Source organism: Mastomys coucha, unplaced genomic scaffold (assembly GCF_008632895.1).
Source record: "Mastomys coucha isolate ucsf_1 unplaced genomic scaffold, UCSF_Mcou_1 pScaffold16, whole genome shotgun sequence".
In the NCBI taxonomy this organism is placed as follows: domain Eukaryota; kingdom Metazoa; phylum Chordata; class Mammalia; order Rodentia; family Muridae; genus Mastomys; species Mastomys coucha.
The window spans coordinates 35,803,127-35,827,133 of NW_022196898.1; the positions used below are offsets into that span (position 1 = coordinate 35,803,127).

General features: G+C 40.7%; 1 protein-coding gene across 9 annotated transcripts in view; it reads right to left on the reverse strand.

The window, feature by feature from the left end:
- Positions 1 to 24,007, reverse strand: part of Dclk2 (doublecortin like kinase 2) — a 138,842-nt gene that overhangs the window by 109,505 nt on the left and 5,330 nt on the right. For all 9 annotated transcript variants that reach the window (XR_004119619.1, XR_004119618.1, XM_031374254.1 and 6 more), the window contains exon 2: positions 14,476 to 14,807. Coding sequence is in view for 7 of the 9 variants with exons in the window: in XM_031374254.1 (XP_031230114.1) it covers positions 14,476 to 14,807 (332 nt within the window). In the remaining 2 variants the exon portion in view is untranslated. The remainder of the gene's footprint in view (positions 1 to 14,475; positions 14,808 to 24,007) is intronic.

A 24,007-nucleotide genomic window follows, 5' to 3' on the forward strand; every position in this document is an offset into this window, starting at 1 on the left:
ATAATAGTGTCTCCAGAAATTCCAACTTTCTCTCATGTGCAAAACTGCCTCCTATCACACAGTCAACGAGTCCTTAGATGCTGTCGTAGTCAGGGTTTCTATTTCTGTACAAACATCATGGCCAAGAAACAAGTTGGAGAAGAAAGGGTTTGTTCAGCTTACACTTCCACACTGCTGTTCATCACCAAAGGAAGTCAGGACTGGAACTCAAAGCAGATCAGGAAGCAGGAGCTGATACAGAGGCCATGGAGGGTGTTACTTACTGGCTTGCTTCTCTTAGCTTGCTCAGCTTGCTTTCTTATAGAACCCAGGACTACCAGCCCAGGGATGGCACCACCCACAACGGGCCTTCCCACCCTTTATCACTAATTGAGAAAATGCCTTACAGCTGAATCTCATAGAGGGATGTATTCCCTCAAGGGAGTCTCCTTTCTCTGTGATATCTCCAGCTTGTGTCAAGTCGACACACAAAAACAGCTAGCACAGATGCCTACAGTGCAGCAGTCCATCTAGAGCCAAACCCATTATATATAGGTCAGGATGGGTCACAGGGTCAAAAGACTTAAACAACAACTCTGTCCAAGACACATCATAGGTATTCCTCCTGCTACAGACAAAAACATGGATGTTAGCAGCCTACCACAGGCTTCTAAAATAGACAAAAACCAACCAATGTAGACATACTCTAAATCCAAGCTTCTGAGCCAGCTTCTCCATGGCAAATACATTGAGAGAAACATATTCCATTCCAGGGGATTATGAAACATGTACAATGAACAGAAACAGGTGCCTGGAGACACACAGAGAAGGCACAGCATTAAGAAGCATCAGAGTGAGCCAGGCGGTGGTGACGCATTTAATCCCAGCACTTGGGAGGCAGAGGCAGGCAGATTTCTGAGTTTGAGGCCAGCCTGGTCTACAGAGTGAGTTCCAGGACAGCCAGGGCTACACAGAGAAACCCTGTCTCGGAAAACCAAAAAAAAAAAAAAAAAGAAGCATCAGAGTGAGGGGCCCAGAGCTACCACTGTGGCAAACAGTGATGCAGACTTACGTTTGTGTGCCATGAGTCTAATTATGAACCTAACTAACAAGTTTCCTTACCTAAGGAAGTAGTGAAAATCACCCAGGGCCTGGTGAGTGCTAGGCAAGTGCTCTACCATGAAGCTAAACATCCATTCTATCCTCATATAGCTTTAAATATGTCAAATAGGCACACAATCCAACTTAAAAATCTGGTCAAGTCAAATGTGCTGGCACACACACAATCCTAGCATTTGAACAGCTAGGCCCTGTTCAAGGCCAGCTTGTGTACATAGACAGAATGTATTTCAAAAAAAAATATTGCTTACATGTGAGACATTTTGAACCACAAAGTAAGTGACAGTAAAGGAATCAAACCTACAGACTAAAGACTCCCAACTAGAAAGAGGAAAGCTCTCCCTAGGAACAGAATTCTGCTTACTGAATGTAGAAAGGACAGTGGGATCAGAAAAGCTATTCAGCAAATATTATATGTAGTAGTAGTAGCTGGAGTCAGCAATAACCAGCAGGCACTAACATTAATAGATCAAAATGTGAAAAACAAAAGTATGTGCACATTTACTTATTATTTATTTATTTAAAGATTTTATTTAATTTAAGTATATGGGTACAATGTCATGTTTTCAGATATACCAGAAGAGGGCATCATATCCCATTATAGGTGGTTGTGAGCCACCATGTAGTTGCTGGGAATTGAACTCAGGACCTCTGGAAGAGCAGCTAGTGCTCTTAACACAGATTCTTTTTTTTTTTTTTTTCAAGGCAGAGTTTCTCTGTATAGCTCTGGCTGTCCTGGAACTCACTCTGTAGACCAGGCTGGCCTTGAACTCAGAAATCTGCCTGCCTCTGCCTCCCAAGTGCTGTGCCACCACTGCCCGGCTGCATATTCTTAAGAAATATTCCTACAACTTATTAATTTATGCTTAAAATGTCAAAACTTATAGTGAAAAGCAACCTGCAGTCAAGCAACCAACCAGTAATGAGATTTATCCAGTGTGTCTGACTAAAGGCATTCAGAGGATATGGCATACCAAAAGTACAACCAGGATATCACTGTGAGAAAATACCACAAAGTTCTAAGTCAAGAGGAACTACACAAAATAACCAGCCAGAGCTCTTCCAAACAACAAGACCATGAAAAACCAAAGATGTGTCACAGTCCGAGGTGGAAATGGAGAACACAAGCAAATGCATATGTGCTTCTGGACCAAATGTGAGATGGGCAAGACACTGAGGAGGCACACTTGCTCATGTAAGGTCTACACGTGAGTAAACAGTGTGTCTGTCAACCTCCTAGTTTAGATAACTGGAAGCAAGGTGGAGATGATACAGAAAGGCTGGAGAGAAGGCTCATCCACTAAGAGCACTGGCTGCTCATTCAGAGGATCAGGGTTCAATTCTCAGCATCCACATGGTAGCTCACACCCATCTGTAACTCAAGTTCCAGGAAAGGCAACACCCCTGTCTTACCTTCTTGGGCACCAGACACCAGGCATAGTGCACAGACATATACAGACAGACAAAACCCTCATGTATACAAAATTACTTAAAAATTATATGGAATCATTATACAATTTTAAGTCTAATTTCAAAATTAAAAGCTAAGACATAAAAAAATGTAGAGGCCTAAATAAAAAAAAATCAAATACACATATTCCATAACCTGAACTATTCCATGCATACTAAACCTGCTTTAAATGCTGTGACTCCACTGTGTAGAAACCGTAAGGAGCACTCTACTGCCTCTGTGAAGAACTTGTGATAACTCCATGAAGAGCTTCTCTTTCGGTGCAACTTACATCACTGTGGCCAAATATAGACTTCCTTGTCCTACAACTGGTTTTTACATCTGTCTGTTCTGTTACAATGACAGTTCCTCAAAAGCAAAGAATTTCTCATGCATCAGTTCCTCAAGCAACTAAGACATTGCCTAACAGAATAAAAAACCAAACTATCAATGACGGAACAAATTAACTCTACCTTAGCCCAAAATCATGTCACAAACTTTATAAAAATTCCTTCTTAGAGAGATGACTGGCCAGTTTCAAATAAAGTTTGAAGGTGAGTTGGCTCTTTGTGAGTATGGTATTCAGGTCTGGTGAGACTACCCAGTATCCGGTGATACTGAATGTAATTTATCACATAAACATAATAAGAAAACTTACCAGAAAAGTCATCCACATGACTAGACTAGAACAAACTGTTTTGGTATTTATTATTTATTACATTTGTCTACATATACATAACAAACTTTAAAGAGTTATAAATGTAGGGTAGACCTCAATTTTGAAGTCTGCTCTCAATTTATGAGACACTGACTCATAATAGCAAGTTCATCCTCAGAATTTTTATATTCTACACCACAGTAACTGAATATCCTTCATGGGGTCTGTTTTAGTTACTGTTCTATTGCTCTGAGAAGACATCATGACCAAGCTTACAACTAACAACAAGCATTTAACGTAGGGACTCACAGCTCCAGAGGGTTAGAATCCATGACCATTTTAGTGGGAGGCAGGGCAGCAGGCACAGAGCGAGGCACTGGAGCAGTAGCTGAGAACTTAGATGCCGAGACAACAACACGAGGCAGAGAGAGACCTAACCGGGAATGGCATGGGTTTTTGACACCCCAAAGTCCACCCCTAGGATACACCTCCTCCCAAAGCCACACCTCCTACCTTCCCAAAGAATTCCACCAAATGGGGACCAAGTATTCAAATACATGAATATATGGGGACCATTTATATTCAAACTGCCACAGGGTCAATGTTCATTTTCTGAGAGCTTCTACAGACTTGGGAAAATGTTAATAAGTTATTCAGGACAAAGTAAATAAACTGTGCTACAGGAGAGAGTCTGGAAAACAATTAGGAATGATTATAAAGCGGTAATCATTCTCTGAGTATCAGAAGCTAGCTTTGAAAGCAAGTACGTCTGGAGCTATGCTGCTGTCTCTACGATGGTGACCTGAAGTCCAAGTGAAGAAACTGGAGAGATGACCCAGCAGGTAAAGCTCTTGCCACACAAGAAGGAAGCCTTAGAGCTTAGGTGCCCAGGATCCCCATGAATAACAAGTAGTTACAGTGGCCTGCCTGCAATCCCAGGAAGCAGATTCAGGGAGGGAGTCTCTGGGGCAAGCTGGCCAGTCACAGCTGCCAAAAGACAAGCACTAGGTCCAGTGACTCTCCTCTACCTCAGTCCGTAATGTGGAGAGCAACTAAGGAAGACGCCCAACGCAGACCTCAGGCCTCCACACACATGAATGCCTGTGACCACATACATGTGAACATGCATAACCACATGTACACCCCACTCACATATTCACACTCCTAAAATTTTTCTTTGAGTATGTTTGTAACATTCTTCAAGGAATATGACCACATACCTACTGCAGGATGATCTTCAAAAATAAACATGGGTTAAAAGCCTAGCGCTCAAGATCAGCATCTTATTAACTTCACTATTACTAACATTTCTTATTTGATGCCATCTCTTACAAACTCTGTCCCATAACACAGGGAATAAATATATTAAATCAAATTATATTTATATTTTTCTGGGCTCCAAACCATATGGTCGGCTCCTTAGGGCACAAATTATACTGGCCATATTTCCTGATTCCTAGAAGTTTGAGAAGTTATTTCAACATGGATTGATACTACCAAGGAGGAATGTTCTGCAAGAAAAATAAATCACATTCAGCTTCCAAAACTTTTAAGATTTTTATCCTTGGCCATAAATAAAATATGGACCATGAAATAAAATACATCTTTAATAAAAAGGGGGTGGGGTGGGTGGAGAGATGGCTCAGAGGTTAAGAGCACTGACTGCTCTTCCAGAGGTTCTGAATTCAATTCCCAGCAACCACATGGTGGATCACAACCATCTGTAATGGGATCTGATACCCTCTTCTGGTATGTCTGAAGATAGCGATGGTGTACTCACATATATGAAATAAAATATATCTTTAAAAATATTATAGACCACAATACTAAGTGAAAAAACACACAAGATGTTTAAATTTGGATCAAGTTACCTAAGTGGACTTGTACATTTTCACTTACACATTGTTTTATGTAAAAAGAAAACCTTTTTAATTCACATTTTCAAAGGGTTGTTGAAGTCGCTCAGTGGTAGAGCCCTTGCCTGGTAAGCACATAGCCCTGAGGCCTTGATACCTGGCTCAGTTATAAATTGATTTCCATTTTCAATTGTTCAGTCATAATATTTTACAACAGGAATTGGGTAAGCCAACAACTATGAGAGATTAGGTGCTCAAGAAGAAACCTTCAAAAATACAACTGTGCATATAATAGCGGCATCAGTGAGAGCTCAAACAAGATACTTAACACTCATACTTGAAATGGGATTTTAATGACCTTGTGTGAGGACAAACCACAGGAACAGTTTTAAATATAATCAAACGACTTCATGCTCATACTTAGAGATGCCTACTATAAACCAGCACAAAACAGAAAAAGAAAATTTTGAATGAAACTTTTCAATCAAGAGCCTGAAATGCTCATGAAAACAGGAGCAGTCCATCTGGGTAGGCACTGGCTGCATTTCCGAGGCTGCTCATGCCCTCAGCACATAGCACTAAACCTCTGTGGAAGCGGATGAGAGCGAGCAACTGCAGAGCATGATGCACTGGCTGAGCCTGGCAGCTGTATCACACTACAATTAACAGTCCTAAAAATACCCAAGGAGGATAATCACAAAAAACTGTGCAGTTCTGAGAGTAGAGCTTTTCTATATTAACATCAACAAGTGCATGAGGTCGGTTTTTAAATCTGGAAACTTACACAGGGTTACTGAGAGCATGCGTGAGTTCCCAACTATTTTTCTTCATGAAACAATTTTTAATTTAGAATCAATTCATCCTTCTTCTATGAGGCAGAACACTGAGAATGTAGAGGGCGTGGCTGAGCTTAACCTTTGCTCTCTAAATAACCAATAGGACTGTGTACTTGCCAGGCAAGGGCTCTACCACTGAGTGCTTCTACAAGAAAAGGAAGAATTAAGGGAGCCAAAGCTGAAGTCTGGAAACAGCAGGGGGTCCCCAAACTAGCTGGCTATATGCTAATGACCATAGTAACTAAGCATCAAAAAAGCAAGGGTTGAAAGCTTCCTAAACTCTAAATGGCTCCTATGACAGAGGCACACCAATGGCTAAAGAGGTACACCAATCCCTAAAGAGAACACAGCACACGGGCATCCCAAGGCTGGCAGTGGTCCTAAAGTCTGGAAGTGTTTTACCCTAAAAGCATCAACTGCAAGCAATTTCTAAGTCTGTTTTGCCTCTGCCCATGACAAGAATCAACTTGTTCCAAAATTCTATAAAATGTTTCTTTTATGTTAAACTCTGCTGTTTCTGGGAATGCTAAAAGCTAGAATTCTTCACATATGTGGACAAAGTTATATTTGGATCATTGAGTTCTGTAACAGAAAAGAGGACATTGAAAAAAAAAAAACCTTCCCCACTGTGGCTTATCACAAGAAAGGCATTCAATCTCTAAGAATGTTTGAAAGGCCTCGTTTTCTATACAAGTGTTTAAAAGTTCAAAGCTTTGTTTCTAAAGAAATGCATTTAGATAACTAACCAAATTTCACCATGTGTTTAAATAAAATTATAGAACAACCCGTATTCTTCTTTACAGATCATTTATTCTAGTCAACTCGTTTATAAATACTTGGGTTGTACATTAAGAATTTTCATTTATCTTTTTCTTTTTCCCTTTTGCAGTTCTGGGCATGGAACCTGGGGCCCATTATTGTGCTATACCCAACTTTAATGATGTTGAAAACCATGTATATTTGGTTTTTCTCCCTATACCAAAATATACCCAAGAACAACTTAACGGAGTACAGGTTTATTTTGGCTCAAGATTTCAGGGGTCTCAGCTGGTCAGCTGTCTGAATCACCATATTGGACCTGAGCCAAGACAGGAGATCACAGTGGCTGAAGCACACAGCAGAGAAGGCTGCTCACCTCTGCCAACAAAAGGTAACAGAAAGAGAAGACATCAGAACAAGACATGATCTCACAGAAATGTGCCCAAGAAACTACTGCTTGTGGCTTAGCTTCCATCACCTCATCGTGGCCCATCAACAATTTAATTCACTGATGAGGGTAGACGCTCATGGGTGTTCCAACCACTTCCAAAAAAGAACCCATCTGCTGACAACCAAGCTAATGGCCTCTGAGTGACCATTACACCATGGTTTCTTTTAAGTACTAAATACTTAAGATTAAATCATGATGCTTGGCACTTAACTTTAAATATCTACAAAAGCATTTAGGATATCTTTCCTTAAGGATTTGTAAAGCTGTACTACCTAACCATACTCGACCCTCACACAATGAAGCCAGGCTGGCATCCAAGTCAGTAAACAAAGCTTTCTGAAGTTTATGTGCCCATTAGATGACACAGACATTCTTATAGCATGTAAGGGCTAAACTAAAGTTCCGCTTGCAGTCTACTGACAAAGCCAATACTCACAGAGTACTTCCTTTTGATAACATCATTACCATGATTTTAAAATCTTAGCACTTTGTGGTGTCCAAAGAACTATACTACAGCTGCCTGTAAATCTTAGGACCCTTACCAACAACTCTGGCCTCTAATAACCAAATACCAATAGAATCCCCACTTCTAGGGCTAGGAGAGATGGCTCAAGAGTTAAGAACACTGGCTGCTCTTCCAGAGGACAGGGTTCAATTCCCATGTCAGCTTAAAACTGTCACCAATGTACATAAAATAAAAATAAATAAATTATATAAAAAAAAAAGAATACATACTTCTAGCTGTGAGAACCAAAAACTAACTTCAGATATACTTCTATGTCCCCTAGGGACCAAAAAATAAATAAATCACTGCTGGTTTAGAACCTGTAAGTCAACATAGATGAAATCCTAAAAGATGATTTAAGTGATTTTATGAGACTTTTTTTTTTAATTTATTTATTATTATACATGGGTACACTGTTGCTGTCTTCAGACATGCCAGAAGAGGGCATCAAATCTCATTATGGATGGTTGTGAGCCACCATGTGGTTGCTGGGATTTGAACTCACAACCTTCTGAAGAGCAGTCGGTGCTCTTACCCACTGAGCCATCTCACCAGCCCAATTTTATGAGACTTTAAATATACAAGCTAATATTACTAACAAATTCTGAAAGAAGAAAAATTGTAAGGCACACTGTAACTAGAATAAAAGTACTGCTGTCACATGGTTTCTTATAAAGTGTTCAATCCCCAAACCCTTCAGTCCCATGAAAGAAAACAAGACCTCCCAAGAGTCTGCTATTTGAGGATGAGATCAGTGGCTACTTACAGTGAATAGTTTAAAAAACAATGTCCATCTCTGTCATAGATCCAATTAACTTTAAATGCAAACAAATTTGGGGAGTAAGTAAGTAGGAATAAAAGGTTTAACACAGACAGTCTAAAATGGTGTGTACATATGGATCATTAACATATCTAAAATGGTATACAGATATAGATCATTAGCATATCTAAGTTCCTTTCTCATTTCTCTTTGGAGGAAATCTCTCATATAAATACACACACATACACACACACACCATACCACACCATACACATACATGCCCCCACACACTACACACCACATACACACACACAACTCCCCCATGTGCACATACCCTCCCATACACACCACCACACACAACCATTTTAAAGAATCTCTAGAAAGTAGTTAGATCTGGGCATGGGCTTAGTGGCACATGCCTTTAATCCTACCTAGCACTTGAGAGGCAGAAGCAGGCAAATCTCTTTGCATTCAAAAACCAGTCTGGTAAACATAGACAATTCCAGGACAGCATGGCCACATAGAGAGATCCTATCTCAAAAATGAAAAAGGGGGGGGGGGTGATTAAACAAACCCATTAGGAAAATGCCATTTTATGAAAAAAAAATCAAAATGATCACTAAAGTTTTCATTGATCTTAAACATTAGATCACTGCTTGTTATTTTAAAGCAAGAGTTAATGCTCTATTTCTACTTAAACCACACAGCAAACAGAAATAGATGTGAAGTGCTGAAAATATCAAGATCGACTACTGTGCCATGTTAAGTCACAAGGAAAACCTCGGCTCTGCAAGAACAGCCTGGATCCCAAGAATGTGGTGTCCAAACTTGGGTGTTTAAAGTCTGAGATCTTTTTTTTTTTTTTAAATATTACGTCAAAGTTTGAAAACATTTCCTTGTACATGGAAAATACGTAAATTCATAAAGCAATGTAAATATCCCAGCATGGCAGGCATGGCTTATAATTATAGAGCTTGAGGTGGGTGTACCAATTCCAAGCCCACCTGGGCCACACAGCAAAACCCTAGTTCCAAAGAGAAACGAACTAACGAATAAACACTGACAAAATAGCCCTGTAATCCCACGGCCTCTGCCAACACTTCACGGTGACTTTCTGTAAGTGCTTGACCTCAGGAGGCTGCAGAGAGCCAGAACAGTGAGCTCTGCAATACTTTGTGAAAGTTACCCTTTCTGTCCTTCCTGTGAGCAAAATCAAAAATTAAATATATTGAGTTCACACCTTGTTTCTTCCATTCATATTTTCCTTGAATCTTAAAAGATTTTTCCAAACATACATGTCAATGGCCAGTACAAAGGCATTCCACAGAACGCCACTTATACTATTTTGACATTTGGGATTTAACTGTTTGCAACCTGTCTTCCTGATTCCATGCTGGACTTAAAGTTCTTACACACAATGTATATTTGTGTCTCAGGTTACTTAGGATAAATTTCTAATGTGATTTACAAGCTCAAGAAGTAAGACCTTTGAGTTACACAAATTAGCACACTGCTTTTCAAGCTTATAAATTTTATACTTCCAATTCTTCTGACAAGGCCAAATCACTGCATATTCAAAAACAGTGGACACTTCTATGTAACTTTATTTTTAAAAAAAAAACAAAACAAAACTATTTTTAATGATGGTTCTTAAATACTTTAACCTCCCTTTCAGCCCATCACCCACCAGAGGTAGAGGGAAAGAAAGCATGGGGGTGTGGGGAGTGGACCTGTTTAGAGAGGTTCTTTGAAGCAACATCTTTTTTATACCCTCTCCAAACATCGTATCCTCAAAGGGTCTTGCCTCAGCACGTGCATCTGTCTGATCTGACACCACTATGCCAATCAGCCCAAGTCTGCAGAAGTGGCAAGAACCCGTAGCACACCACCAAAAGTTTCTTTCTGAGTCCCAACGAATGAAGCTCAACTACACAATATGTGTCGCTAGGAAAGAATCCTTCATCATGTGTCCTTTCATGTGCTTGCTTTAGCAGAACATCCTCTCTCCTGTGTCTGCTTCAGTGAAACGTTCCTTCACAAGTCTGCCTTAGTCTTTTACCTGTGTCCACTTCAGCTGATCGTTCCTTCATATGCTTGCCCTGCAAAACACCATCCAACGCAACTTTCCAAAGAACCCTTAAGTTTCCACTTCACTGTTAATTATCCTTTAAAAAAAAAAAAACTATCATTTTGAAGCACAAAAAGAAAACTGAAGCACTTTTGGGTGATGTCGGGAATAAATCCCAGGGTCTCACTCGTACTAAACAAATACTCTATACTGAGTCACAGTCCCAAGTCCTCAAAACATTCCAGTGTTAGCTTGCGCATTTTTAATGATTACTGTATGTGTCTTCTTTTTCAAACTGTTCAGATTTTCATCCACTTTTTCAGGGCCCCCTTATTATTAAGCTGCCATTAAAACTTAAACATAAAACTGCTGTTTGAGGCCGGGCAGTGCTAGTGCACTTGGGAGGCAGAGGCAGGCGGATTTCTGAGTTCGAGGCCAGCCTGGTCTACAGATTTAGTTCCAGGACATCCAGGACAACACAGAGAAACCCTGTCTTGAAAAAACAAAAACAAAAAAACAAAAAAACAAAAAAACAACAACAACAAAAAAAAAACCTGCTGTTTGCCATCCAGAAAATTCTAATTTTTATACAGTCCAACAACCCTATTTTTTATACTTTTCCCACCATTTTCATTCTTAGGAAATTCTTTCTCATTTCAGCATAGCTACTGACATAGTTTCAGTTCTTTCGCTGAAGACACCACACACTTCAGACAGAGGACTGTGGGGTGGGGAGATAAAGCGGAAGCGGGCCTAAAAGCCTCCTTCCCAAGGAAGCTCTAGTGGCACCTGAAGATGCTGAGCAAGCTGCCAAAGGAGAGAAGCAGCCAACAGTCCTGCCAGCTACGAAGCTGATGGCCTGCCTGGCAAGACACCCCGATGGTACAATAATGACAAAATGGCACTCTTAGCATAGGAAAAAACCAACAGCTGTCTAATAGAACTTAAGTTCTACTCAGTAGGACAAAATGCATACCTAGTACTGTAAACCTAGACTGTAAATCCATGGCTGGAGTGGTCCAAGACCATAGAGAAGAACCCACAGTTGCCATTTTCCAAAATCAATAATTCCTAACAATATTCTAAATGCTTACTTTCTTATAACTCAAAGTGTAACTCTTACTCTTCAAAAAAAAAAAAAAAGCTTCATTTTGTGTAGCAGAGACTATTAATTACAACTGGTCAAACAAGCATGGGTGCTCAGCCTCCATTGGTATTTGCACAATGCAACTCTTTCCTAAGGCTCAGGAAAATCATAAAGTGGGGGAAGAAAGGTGTTAAGAGCAAGAAGACCCAGGACACTTGCTCCTAGTGTCTTCTAGCCATGACAGAAAACTGCACCCATGAAATCTCAGCCATATGCTACTACACAAGCCCTGCACAACAACACTGCCAGTAGACACCCCTAGGTGAATAGCTATAGGCAATGGATGGCAGCTGAAATCAGAGTGAGAATCAATGTTTTCCCAAGTGGCCAACCCTTAACACATATACAAATGAGCAACACTAAGGGGACTTGGAAGGATGTGTGTGTAGGGGGGTGCTTGCATATGGAAATGTGTATGACAATAATTATAGTAGTCATGAATTTGAGGAATGTGGGCAGGGGACACAAGAAGAGTCGGAGTAGGGGGAGAAGAGGTGGGAATAATATAAATATAGGAAGTGTAGGAAATTCTCCAAAGGAAAAAAATTACATTTATAAGGTAAAATCTTTTTGAAGAGTTTCTTTTGGCTAACAACTAAAATTTCAATATTTACTACTTCAATTAAACATTCAATTACTTTGTCTCACTTACATATTCCATGAATGTCACTCATTTGGAGATTTCCAAATCTGAATCCTCATTTTTGAAATCTTATCTGTAATTTCTATTGCATACCACCTTTCATTTTATTCAGTGTGGGGTATGTGTGTGTTGTGTATGTGTATGGTTTGTCTGTATGTGTGTGTTCTGTGTATGTGTGCTCTATGTGTGTGCTGAGTGTGTGTGTGTGTGTATGCGTGTGCTCTGTGTATATGGGTGTGTGTGTGGTGTGTGTGTGTGTGTGTGTGGTGTGTGTATATGTGTGTTCTGTGTGTATACTCTGTGTGTATATGTATGTTTGCGCTCTGTATTGTGTATTTGTGTGTTTAGGGGAGGTTGACAGGGCATCTTGCCACAAGCTAACCTCAAACTCATGATATAAACCCAGGCTGGCCTTGAACTTGTGGCCTGTCTATCTCAGCTACCTAGGTGCTAGGATTACAGGCATGTAATCAGCTATGCAATATTCTTCTATATTCTAATTTGTATATTTAGGTTACTTTTTCTTTTGGTTAGATATGTTAAATATTGCTAGGGGCTCGAGAGATGTCTCAGTGGTTAAGAGCACTAGCTGTTCTTCCAGAGGTCCTGAGTTCAATTCCCAGCACCCATATGGTGGCTCAGAACCATCTGTAATGGGATCTGCTGAATGTTGTACAAAAAGGCTGAGCACGCATATACATAAATAAATAAAACAACAACAAAAAAGAATAAAAGAATACTTGTCTCTTTCCTTCCTGTCTCCCATGCCTACCATAACCACCTTTCTAATTCACCTTATCTTGTTTTCCTGTTATTTTTACATTCATATAAAGTAAATCTTAGGTTGTTTTGTGTTACACTGTGCTGGATAGCAACTGCTTTGCACAGGTGTCTGTTTTCATTAATACTGTGAAGCTATCTGATTAATGCCGGCACTCTACTCTCACCCTACTTCGCTATAACCCAGAATCTACTGCTATGTTTTTATTTTTCTGGGTTATTTTGTTTGGGTTTTTTTTTTTTTTTTGCTTGTTTTTGTTTTGGGTGGGTGTTGGTTTGTTTTGTTGTTGTTTTCAGATAGGATTAAAGATGAAGCCACCATACCTGGCCTTTCTTATTTATTTTTGCTGCTGAGGATTGAACCCTGGGCCTGAACACAACAAACACATACTTTCCTCCTGGCCTAACTCCCAAGCCCTGGAACCTACATTGAAATTCTCTCGAGATGTTGTAGCAAGCGCCTAGTCACTAGATCTGGTCTTAGGCGGTTAGACGCTTAGCCATGTTTCCCAAAAGAGACTTCTCTGACCATCTCTCTATGCTCATTCTCAGCATTACAAGATCCAAAAGTTTAACAATAAAGTATGTTGGAGGAAGAGACAAAATGAAGAAATTTAATGTTGGAAACTAAAATTTTAACATAATACAAATATAAATGGTTTGGTTTCATGCAATTTGGGAAAATCCACTTTGGAAGTTTCCTTGTCTTTGATCAACTTCCACATCTCTACTCATTTATATATACTGCACCCAACCTCTCAGAGCACACTGGATTCTTTGATATACTGTTTATGTAATTCTACTCCCACATTTCTAGCCACTAGTTCACTTTTCAGAAATGCTAATGAACTGCCTCTATTGTTCCCAAAGAAATGCATCTGGACATGCCTGTGACAACAGGAATTCACATGCCTTATGAAATGCATTTTCCATATTACATACAATGGAGGAAAACAGACTCTTCTAACTAGATTAAATATCTTTATTTTTTATATCTGTGATATAAAAGCGAACAACCACGGATCAATAATTATTCCTGGATAATGTCTCACTTAGCACAGGACACAACTGCAACTTATATTTTCCCCAGAAATTCACTTCTTTGCTTCTACAAACTGAAGAAGCATACAATGGGTTCATAGATACTTGGAGAAATGGAAGTCCCTTATATTTTTATGCTAAAGACTAATACACGCGCGCATACACACACACACACACACACACACACACACATGAAAACCTGCTAGGATTACTTCCAGGAGACCAGTACATTCTGTTGAGTAGGTACCTGAGCAGCAGGTGGGCATGGTGCACATCCTAATCCTTGCACTTGGCAAGATGAAGATGCCAAGTGCAAGGTCAGCCTGAACTACACAGCAAGTTCCAGCCAATCTCTTCAAATACCCCCAAAGATAATCCACATGTAAACTAAAGACGAGGCAACATGAAGGAAGAAGCATTTACCTGTTTTCCGTCCAGGGTGCACAGCCTCTTGACCACGCCTGAGTCTAGTTTAATGGCTTCGGTGATATCCGTTAGGACCTGCTCAAAGGAATGTGCCGTCTTCTTATTGAGAAGGATCCGCACAGCCTTTCTAGGTTTCACTCCACTGCGAATCACAGTCACTAACTTGGGCTTAATGAAGTCTTTGCTCTCTTTCACCTCACTCTTCGCAGAGGCCACAGCCAAGGTGCGGGTGGTGCCACCCTTGATGTTCACAGACCAGTTCGGATTAACATTTTTGGTGTAATCAACTTTACGAAATGGTTCGTTGGAGGCACACACGTAACTTTCACCTAAAAGGCAAAAATAATAATTTTATTAGCACAATATCAGATCTCTGAGCACTGGCCACAGTAGACCTGGATCCATTATGTCTAAACAATAGCTTCTAGAAACCTGGAAGCCAAGCCCTAAGAAAAAGGGTGCATTGCAACCTTTTCCTTTAACATTCTCCAAACCTCCCTTTCTTCTCAATTATATAGACTGTTTTTTTTTTTTTGAGAATGACAGGTACAATGTGAAAACCCCTAAGCCCAAAAACTAAGAGTGAGACCTGGGCTTATTTTACCCAAACGTGTCACCTTAGATAAATCATTATGTCACACTTTGAGTCTCAGTATCATTAGCTGCAGAATTAAATGGAGCAAGTAACTAAATTATAAAGTATTTCCTAATTCCAAAAGCAAACTAACTAATTTATTCTTCACAAAATCTCATTCCAACCAGCCATGGTGTTACGGTGCAATCCTATAATCCTAAACTACTCAGGAGGCTGAAGTGGAAGGGTTATTAATTCAAGGCCAGCCTGAGCTACAGACTGAGAAGGGTCCAGGGATCACACTGGGTATGGAAGCTCTTGCTTGTTATCCTAGCAGCAAGGGGCTGAGGTAGGAGGACTACCATCAAGTTTAAGGCCAGGCCAGGCTAGGCAGAGAGTTTCGGGCCAGTCTAGGCTACCCAGTGAGATCCCGCCTCAAAAATAAACACAAATAAGTAGTTCATTCTGATTGAAATCATTGTATCACAAATATATATGCGTGAAAGGACACAACTGAAATCCTGTTTCAGTCCCTGATCAAACAGCAATGGCTACATCTTTCCGCAGCTGGCTTAATTACACTCAGTTGTACCCTCATCTGTTCCGTTACTGAAGCACTGCAAAAAGGAAAGGGTTGGCTCCTCAAAGTAGCATACTGCAGGCACTGTCTGCCCTAAAGAAATATAAATTTAAAATAAACTACAGCTTCAAACAGACAAAGCTTTCTATAACCTCTTAAATGAGAGTGGATGCGAAGTGAAAATGATAGCCATTTCTCAAAAAGCTTAATTAGGCTTTTGTTTAATTAAGAACATTCCAAAAGTTATACTATTTGCCAAATCATCTATCAATATCTAACATTTTTTACATTCCAACATTTCTGAAATTATACACTGAAAAGCTGTAAATTTTTTTCCAAGAAATACATAACTTACTCACTTCTTTTAGCACTGATGTTTCGACAGGCAAGGTTGCATGCTAAGATGCTAATTTGCTTATTTCTCTGAGAAATAAGTCATAAAGAATATGTTATTTCATATATTTGGTACAATTCATTTTGCGGGGGGGTAGTGGGTTCTTTTCGAGACAGAGTTTCTCTGTGTAGCCCTGGCTGTCCTGGTACTCACTTTGTAGACCAGGCTGGCCTTGAACTCAGAAATCTGCCTGCCTCTGCCTCCCAAGTGCTGGGATTAAAGGCGTGAGCCACCACTGCCCAGCCAGTTCATTCTTAATATAGTAATTACTTTAGATGAGACATAAATGTTTTAACCAAAATACTGAAAAAGAAAGTCTGAGGACAAGCTATTTTGTCAGTATTAACAATTAATAGAGAGCCTCAGAGACTCCCACCAGTGAGTGACAGATGAGGGATGTGAAGAGGAATGCCCAGGGCACGCAACAGCTTCTTTGAGAGGGAAAGCGAAGGTCCTGCCCAGGAGAAGTAGGGAAGCAATCATGAGCTATGACACTTCTACAGCAGCACCCTGAAACCTAGCTCACCCATCACCATCCGGGTTCACATCCCCACAGAATCATTTTCACAGTATGACCATTAGAAAATAGCACAGAATTTTGAAAATAGTCATCAAATGAATAGAACGACACGCAATGCACGTGTATTAGTGAGAAAAACATAAGGACAGTATCATTTAATTTTATAGAAAAAGTCACATCAAAGTAGGGAGGATAATTGTCTCTTAAAAGACAGGGAGATAGTGAGTAAGTCAGTGGTGATTCTTTTCTAAAATAAAGTGAAAAATCAGGGTAGAAAAGAAAAGAAAATGAGCAGATTTAGCTTATCAGTCTCCTTTGATCAATCAGACTCCGCACAGATGACATCCCAACCCGGGACCTGCCTTTCAACTTAAGCCTTCATGGTTTTCTGCCTAGAAAAACAGAAACAGGCAGGACCAGTCCCTTCACGCCCTGTGCAGTTACAATAATAACTCCTTCGGTCTCTCACCCTTCCCTTCATAACGTTTCTACTAGAAACACAGAGACCAGCTGTATAATTTGGAAGTTTCTGAGACAAGGTGTACATAGAACAGAGCATCACACCACGTAAGTGTGCACACACACGCACACACACATACACAGAGTTTTCTGCACACTGCACTTACAACCTATTGACTTCTCACAACCATTCTATAATTGGTTATAATTGGTTTAAGTACAGACTCTTCGTGCCTAGAGAAAATGACGGGTATACTGACTGACACACACATATCTCTCTTAATCAAGGCAATGCAGAAGTCAAAAAAGAAAAGAAAATGTGAAAGATATTTAAGGTTTAATACCAGTAAATCTTAGGAACTTCAGTGTTTTCCTAATTTCTAAAACTAGGGGAAATTTTCCCAAAAGGATGAACCAAGGAAAACGCATTCAGGTATTGTTTGCTCTTCAGGAAGTCTAACGTTTGAGAGATACTGGGTGCATTACAGTCTAATGTGCACATCCCCTGAGAAGCTCACAGAGATGAGTCCCCAACATAGCAGCTTAAGAAAAGCACAGACTAGAAAAATTAAGTGTCCCTTTAGTTTATCTACTGTGTCAAACAATTTGAGTTTCCTAACCAAACTGTACACTGGCCAGAATTAAAAATTATAGGAATCAGCAAAGTAACAAAATCCCATGCTCAGGCTGGGGTTCTGTGTGTGCTCTATCTACCCTTGTGTGTCAGGCCTCAGGCTGGGGTTCTGTGTGTGCACTCTACCTTTGTGTGTCAGGCTCAGGCTGAGGTACCATGTGCACTCTACCCTTGTGTGTCAGGCTCAGGCTGAGGTACCATGTGCACTCTACCCTTGTGTGTCAGGCTCAGGCTGGGGTTCTGTATGTGCTCTACCCTTGTGTGTGAGGCTCAGGCTGGGGTTCTGTGTGTGCTCTATCTACCCTTGTGTGTCAGGCTCAGGCTGGGGTTCTGTGTATGCTCTCTACCTTTGTGTGTCAGGCTCAGGCTGAGGTACCATGTGTACGCTCTATCTACCTTTGTGTGTCAGGCTCAGGCTGAGGTATCATGTGTGTTCTACCCTTGTGTGTCAGGCTCAGGCTAGGGTTCTGTGTGTGCTCTATCTACCCTTGTGTCTCAGGCTCAGAAGAATCCCTGTCACCTTCATCTACTGATCACAAAATGAGACATGGTCCCTAAGTCCACATTCTTTCAACACATCTGAAGCTAAACAAAGTCCTCTCCTGAGTCAGATTTACGAACCTTTCCACTAAGGAAAGCACACAAAAGCTACTGTGGACGCAGATACAGAAAAGAAATATGGGAGTTTGTCTTAAAACCTAAGAAATTGGGGCTGGAGAGATGGCTCAGTGGTTAAGAGCACTGACTGCTCTTCCAGATGTCCTGAGTTCAATTCCCAGCAACCACATGGTGGCTTACAACCATCTGTAATGGGATCCGATCCCTCTTCTAGTATGTCTGAAGATAGCTACACTCTACTTGCATACATAAAATAAATAAATAAATCTTAAAAAAAAAAAAACTTAAGAAATTAGCTAAATGAGAAAACAGAAATCCTACTAAGAGTCACAAATTGGATCTCCTGCAGTCGGGCAGAACAGACAGATCCACAGCCTGCCTTCAGCTCCTCACACCTGGCTAGGCATAAGCCATCCTTAGAGTTCACAATGGGGATTTTAATCTGGTGCTGATTTTTATGATAAAATATATTCTCCACCCCACTGTGGAACACATATCTAAACAATGATTTCTAACTGAAGCACAGTCACATAATTCCACACCCAAAGCTCCAACTCTCCAGGCTTCAAGTTATATAACTTGGCCAGGAGTTAGTAAGGAAAATAAGAGGTGACCCTAATATAAAGGCATGCTCACAGCAACTTAAGGCCAGAGGACACCCACTTACTCAGTAGAAGTAGGAGCTAATTAGAATATATAGCCGACCCTGTGCATGATATTCTGAAATGCGCCACGTCGACTCGGCATTAGGTCCCACGGTCATTCTGGGAGCACCAGTTATGTTGGTGCAAACAGTATCTGCGGCATTCTACCCAGCAGCCCACATGTTCACTGGTCATGAAGGTTTGCCAGTTCCCTCAAGGCTTCTGTGCTTCGATCGCATTGGTGTATAAACACTTTGCATGCCCTGTCTTTATATTTATAAATATCTTTAAATAACAATGCAATCAACAATGTGATGGCTTCTGTAATTCGGATGCTAGATTTTATGCTGATTGTTTTGTTACTGGTGGTGGTGCTGGAACACTGGTTCTCAACCTTCCTAACGCTGTGACCCTTTAAGACAGTTTCTCAGGTTGTGGTGACCCCCAACCATAAAATTACTTTCATTGCTGTTACATAACTATAATTTTGCTACTGTTGTGACTCACAGTGCAAACATCTGATATGCAGGACACCTGATATGCAACCGGATGACAATGGGATTGTGACTCACAGGTGGAGAACCACGATGCTAGAGACTTATAAAACATGGAGCTACACCCACCCCTCACCCTTATTCTTATTTTCAAGGAGCACAAACATTGCTCAGGTTTTGTGATCTCAGGGGCCTATGAGGAATGACAAGTATTCTATACAGTAGTACAATAACTACAGGTCAAAACAATTAGGGAATGTTTCAAGGCAGATAGCAGAGAGGATTTTGAAAGTTCCTCCCACAGACAAAAATAAATGTTTGAGGTAATAGACAAACCAATTACTTTGACCTGAGCATTGCACACTGCATGCATGCATTGAGATATCACACAGTACTCCATAGCTCTAAGTGCTATGTGTCCAGTAAAATCAAATATAGTCAGGCATGATTGTGTATGTCACAACCCCAGCACTTTGGAGGCAGAAGCAAGTGGGTTTTAGTTCCAGGCCAGCCAGAGCTGTGAGTGAGTCCCAGAAGAAAAAACAAAGTAAATATAAAAACTGTACAATTGGATATTAGAAGAGTTTCAAACTGAAAGATGACAAACATCAGCAAACTGGGCAGAATGGGTATAGCACACTTCCATTAACTGGCTCCTCTAAGCAGTGGTCTCCCAGCCTCTGGAGCCTTTTCTTTAACATTTTTTTTCCTTCATTCCTTAATCTTGCATGACCCCAACAGCAAAGTCTAGCCTTCAGTTTAAGCAAGTGATAAAAATTATGTATGAGATTCAGCACATGTGATGAAAGGGTCAGAAGACAGTACTTCTCCAAAAACAGAAAAGACAGACAGATCTCCCAAGGATGAGAAGGTTTGGGGGAAATGGATGAAAGCAGGACCCCACAGCCAAACATCTGAAGGGCAGCCACAAGCAGGACAGGCCTGAGAGGTAGCTCTGAGTGTCAGAGAGCCTGGGCACCTGGAGGAGGAAGAGGAGGAGTGGAGGAGGAGGAGGAGGAGGAGGAGGAGGAGGAGGAGGAGAAGGTAGAGGAAGAGAAGGAAGAGGAGGAGGAAGAGGTAGAAGAAGAGAAGGAGGAAGAGGAGGAAGAGGAGGAGTATAGGAGGAGGAGTATAGGAGGAGGAGTAGAAGAGGAAGAGGGAGAGGAGGAGAAAGAGTGGAGGAGGAGGAGTGGAGGAGGAGGAGGAGAAGGCCAAAGTGTTATGAGTCACCAGATGGTCTGCTCAGAGTTAAAGTTAGGTAGAACATGATGGTGCATGCCTTTAATCCCAGCACTTGAGGGTGGGCGTGGGTGTCCAACATAATCTTGCTGTAAGATTTCAAAGACTATATATCAAATCTCTAGGGGGCCAGGCTGCTAAGTATTTAAACTTTCCTGCTATTGACTTTGACCACTAAACTAAGGAGACAGATATCCAGTGGACCATTTTTCAAGTTCTTTGTCCCATGCAGACTTGTTGAACATGAACAAAACCAGTAATGCATTGATTTCTATGACTTTTTTTTCTCTTTATTCTTCAGATGAGGCAAAATACTATTAAGAGATGAAAATGATAGGCCAGAAAATGAGGGAAGAGACTATTAATCACTGACTGTAAGAAAAAAACTTTATCATTATTTTTAAATCAATCTTAAGTTCGTAAAGGATACTCCAAGGAAGACATCAATGAACTAAATTGATATAAATGCATATTCTAATATCTATATTAGAACAGCAGACCAGAGAGACCAGTTCAGTTAGTAAAGTGCTTACTGCACAAGCAATAGGACCCAAGTCTGATTCTCAGAATATATGCAAAAAAGGTTAAATATGGAGACCTACACCTGTAATCTAGAGGACAGGCAGATCCTCGGGCTCCCAGCCAGCCAAGGACACATGGCCAGCTCTAAAACAAAGACTGCACTCACAAAAGTACACAGTGATAAATTATAACCACCTGCAATCAAAATGTAACAAACATAATCAAAAAGTAACACAATCAGCCACAACTAGACTATTTTAGTGTGTTTACTTGAAATGTTGATAATTGTAAGCCAATGCATATAAATTGATCTCACCAAACCAGTATCTTCCCATGCCTTCTTTGTATAAAGGTAAGAGCTCCTGACAAAGTACAACGTAACAAGCATCCAGCCATATGCTACTGACAACACGGCTGACCAGACAGCTTGGGTTAGAAGATAAAAATTATGTCTTATGGAACAGAAGTATATTTAACTAAATTCTCATGTTAAAATATTTCTGATTCAAAGATTACGTTGACAGGTATGTTGGCACATGCCTTTAATCCCAGCATTCAGGAGGTAGAAGCAGAGGCAGACAGATCTCTTAAGTTTGAGGCCAGCCTGGTCTACAGAGCAACTTCTAGGACAGCTGAGGCTACATAGAGAAATCCTGTCTCAAAAACAAAACAAAACAAACAAAACAACAACAACAACAAGAAGAACTTAACCAAAACTAAATTGAAATTTTGAAACTAAATATGGAAAAAAATCTCTAAAAACAATCTTCAAAATAAGAGCAAATGTTAAAGGTAAAAAAAAAAAGCCTTAGTTATGGCAGTCTTCAGGCAGGTATGGAAAATACCAGGTATTATTAAAATTATTCTAGAATTTAAACATATATACAGAGTGGTGACATAAAACTTTAGTTATGACAGGCATTAAAAGAGAAAATTTACATCAAGGGTATTAGACATCCATGAACTTGACAATTTGTTAAATATAAATATACAGGTTTTATTTTCCTGGAAAAAAATATTTAAAACTAGAAGAGAACAAGGATACTTGCTTTTTACACCATCTTTATTCTAACAGTGTGGCCAAGAATCCAGCAGTCTGTCTTAACCAGGAAAGGTCTTTTCAAAACAACACAGCCACTAATTCCTACCAACTAAAACTATGCGGCACAAAACAGCAGTTCAACAAAGCACCAGTATGTGCTATCCAGGATAAAGCACACTGTGGTCCCAGCCCCCACTGGCTTTCATATTTTCAAGATATGCAAGGGGAAGATCCTCCTACAAGGTAAAATCAGTTATAAGACTGAGACAGGAAGATTACAAGTTCCAGGCTAGCCTGGGCTAGAGTGTACCACCATCTCGACCCATCTAGAAGCAAAACAAACCATCCCCATCTAAATCTGAGACCTTCATCTGACCACAACACCTGGTCTGGGGAGGGGCCATTTCCCTATATAAACTAGACTGACCTCAAACTTGCAATGACATACCCTTCTTCTGCTTCCAGAGTGCTGGGAATATAGATGTGTACCACCATACTCTGCCTGGTCAACTGTTTTTGCTCTAAGGAGGTCTAAGAGGGAGAAGGAAAAGAAGGGACTAGGACAGGGACAAAGGGGAGGGAGAGCAAGCTTGTGTGAATGAGAGCAGTGACCAAGGATGCCAGAGGCACTGTATCTCCTGGAGCTCCAGTTACAGGCAGTTGTGAGCTGCCAGCTTGAGTGCTGGGAGCCAAACTTGGGTCACCTGGACCGGTTAGTGCTCTTAACCACTGAGTCATCTCTCCAGCTCCAACCTGACTGACTCTTAAAGGAGATAAGTTAAGCAGTCCAGATTATTTCTCTCTCCCACCACAGATGGCCCCTAAGATTACTAAACTTTAAGATGAAATCGGCATGCTTAAATCAATTCTGCTGCCAAATCCAAAACCATAACTCAAGGATATTAGTTAATTTCTTCATTGTGTGATGAAAGCAACTTAAGGAAGGGTTTATTTGGGCCAATACTTTTGGGTTACAGCCCATCATGACCAGGAAGGCATCTGTGCCAGAATGTGAGGCAGCTGCATCCACAATCAGGAAGCAGAAGGCAAAGAATGCAAGAACTAAGCCGAATTTCTCCCTTTTCACTGAGCATAGGATCCCAGCCAATGGAATGGTGCCACCTGTATTTAGGGTGGGTCTTCCCAAAAATCTAGAAACTCTCTCACAGACGTGCCTAGAGGTTTGTCTCCAACCTGATTTTTAGATTCTGTCAAGTTGGTAATCAATACTAGCTGTCAATCACACTAGGTGACTAATAAAAACAGAAATATATTTCGCATGGTTCTGGAGGCCGAGTGTCTCATGAGGGATAGCCCTGACCACAAATGGCAACTCCTTGTGTAGCAGCTTCCTATAGCAAAGGCAAACAAGCTCACAGGGGCCTCCTTTATGAAAACAGCAGCCCTACCTGGAAGGGCTTTGCCCTCACGGAACCAGCTACTTCTGAGCGGATGGTGGAGCAAAACAGCTTTAGGAAAGCAAGTTCAGAGCAACTGGCAGTGTGGAGCTCTGCTTGCCTACCATGTGCTGATCCCCTGTAGGAGGCAGAGTGGGAGTTAAAAGGCTAAGTGTAATGCCTACCTCCTACCACTAGACAAGACAGCAATTCCTTTATCCTCTCTGAGCGTAGGCCTCCACATCTGTACAGTACAGAGGTCAGCACAGCCACATTTCTCACCAGATATTACAAGGGTTAAGAGGAAATGACCCAAGCAAAATGTCTCACTCAATAATTACACTTAAAACTTATAGTAAATGGTGGCAATGATAAGCCAAAGCAGATTTCTAACCCACAGGATGGTGGCTTT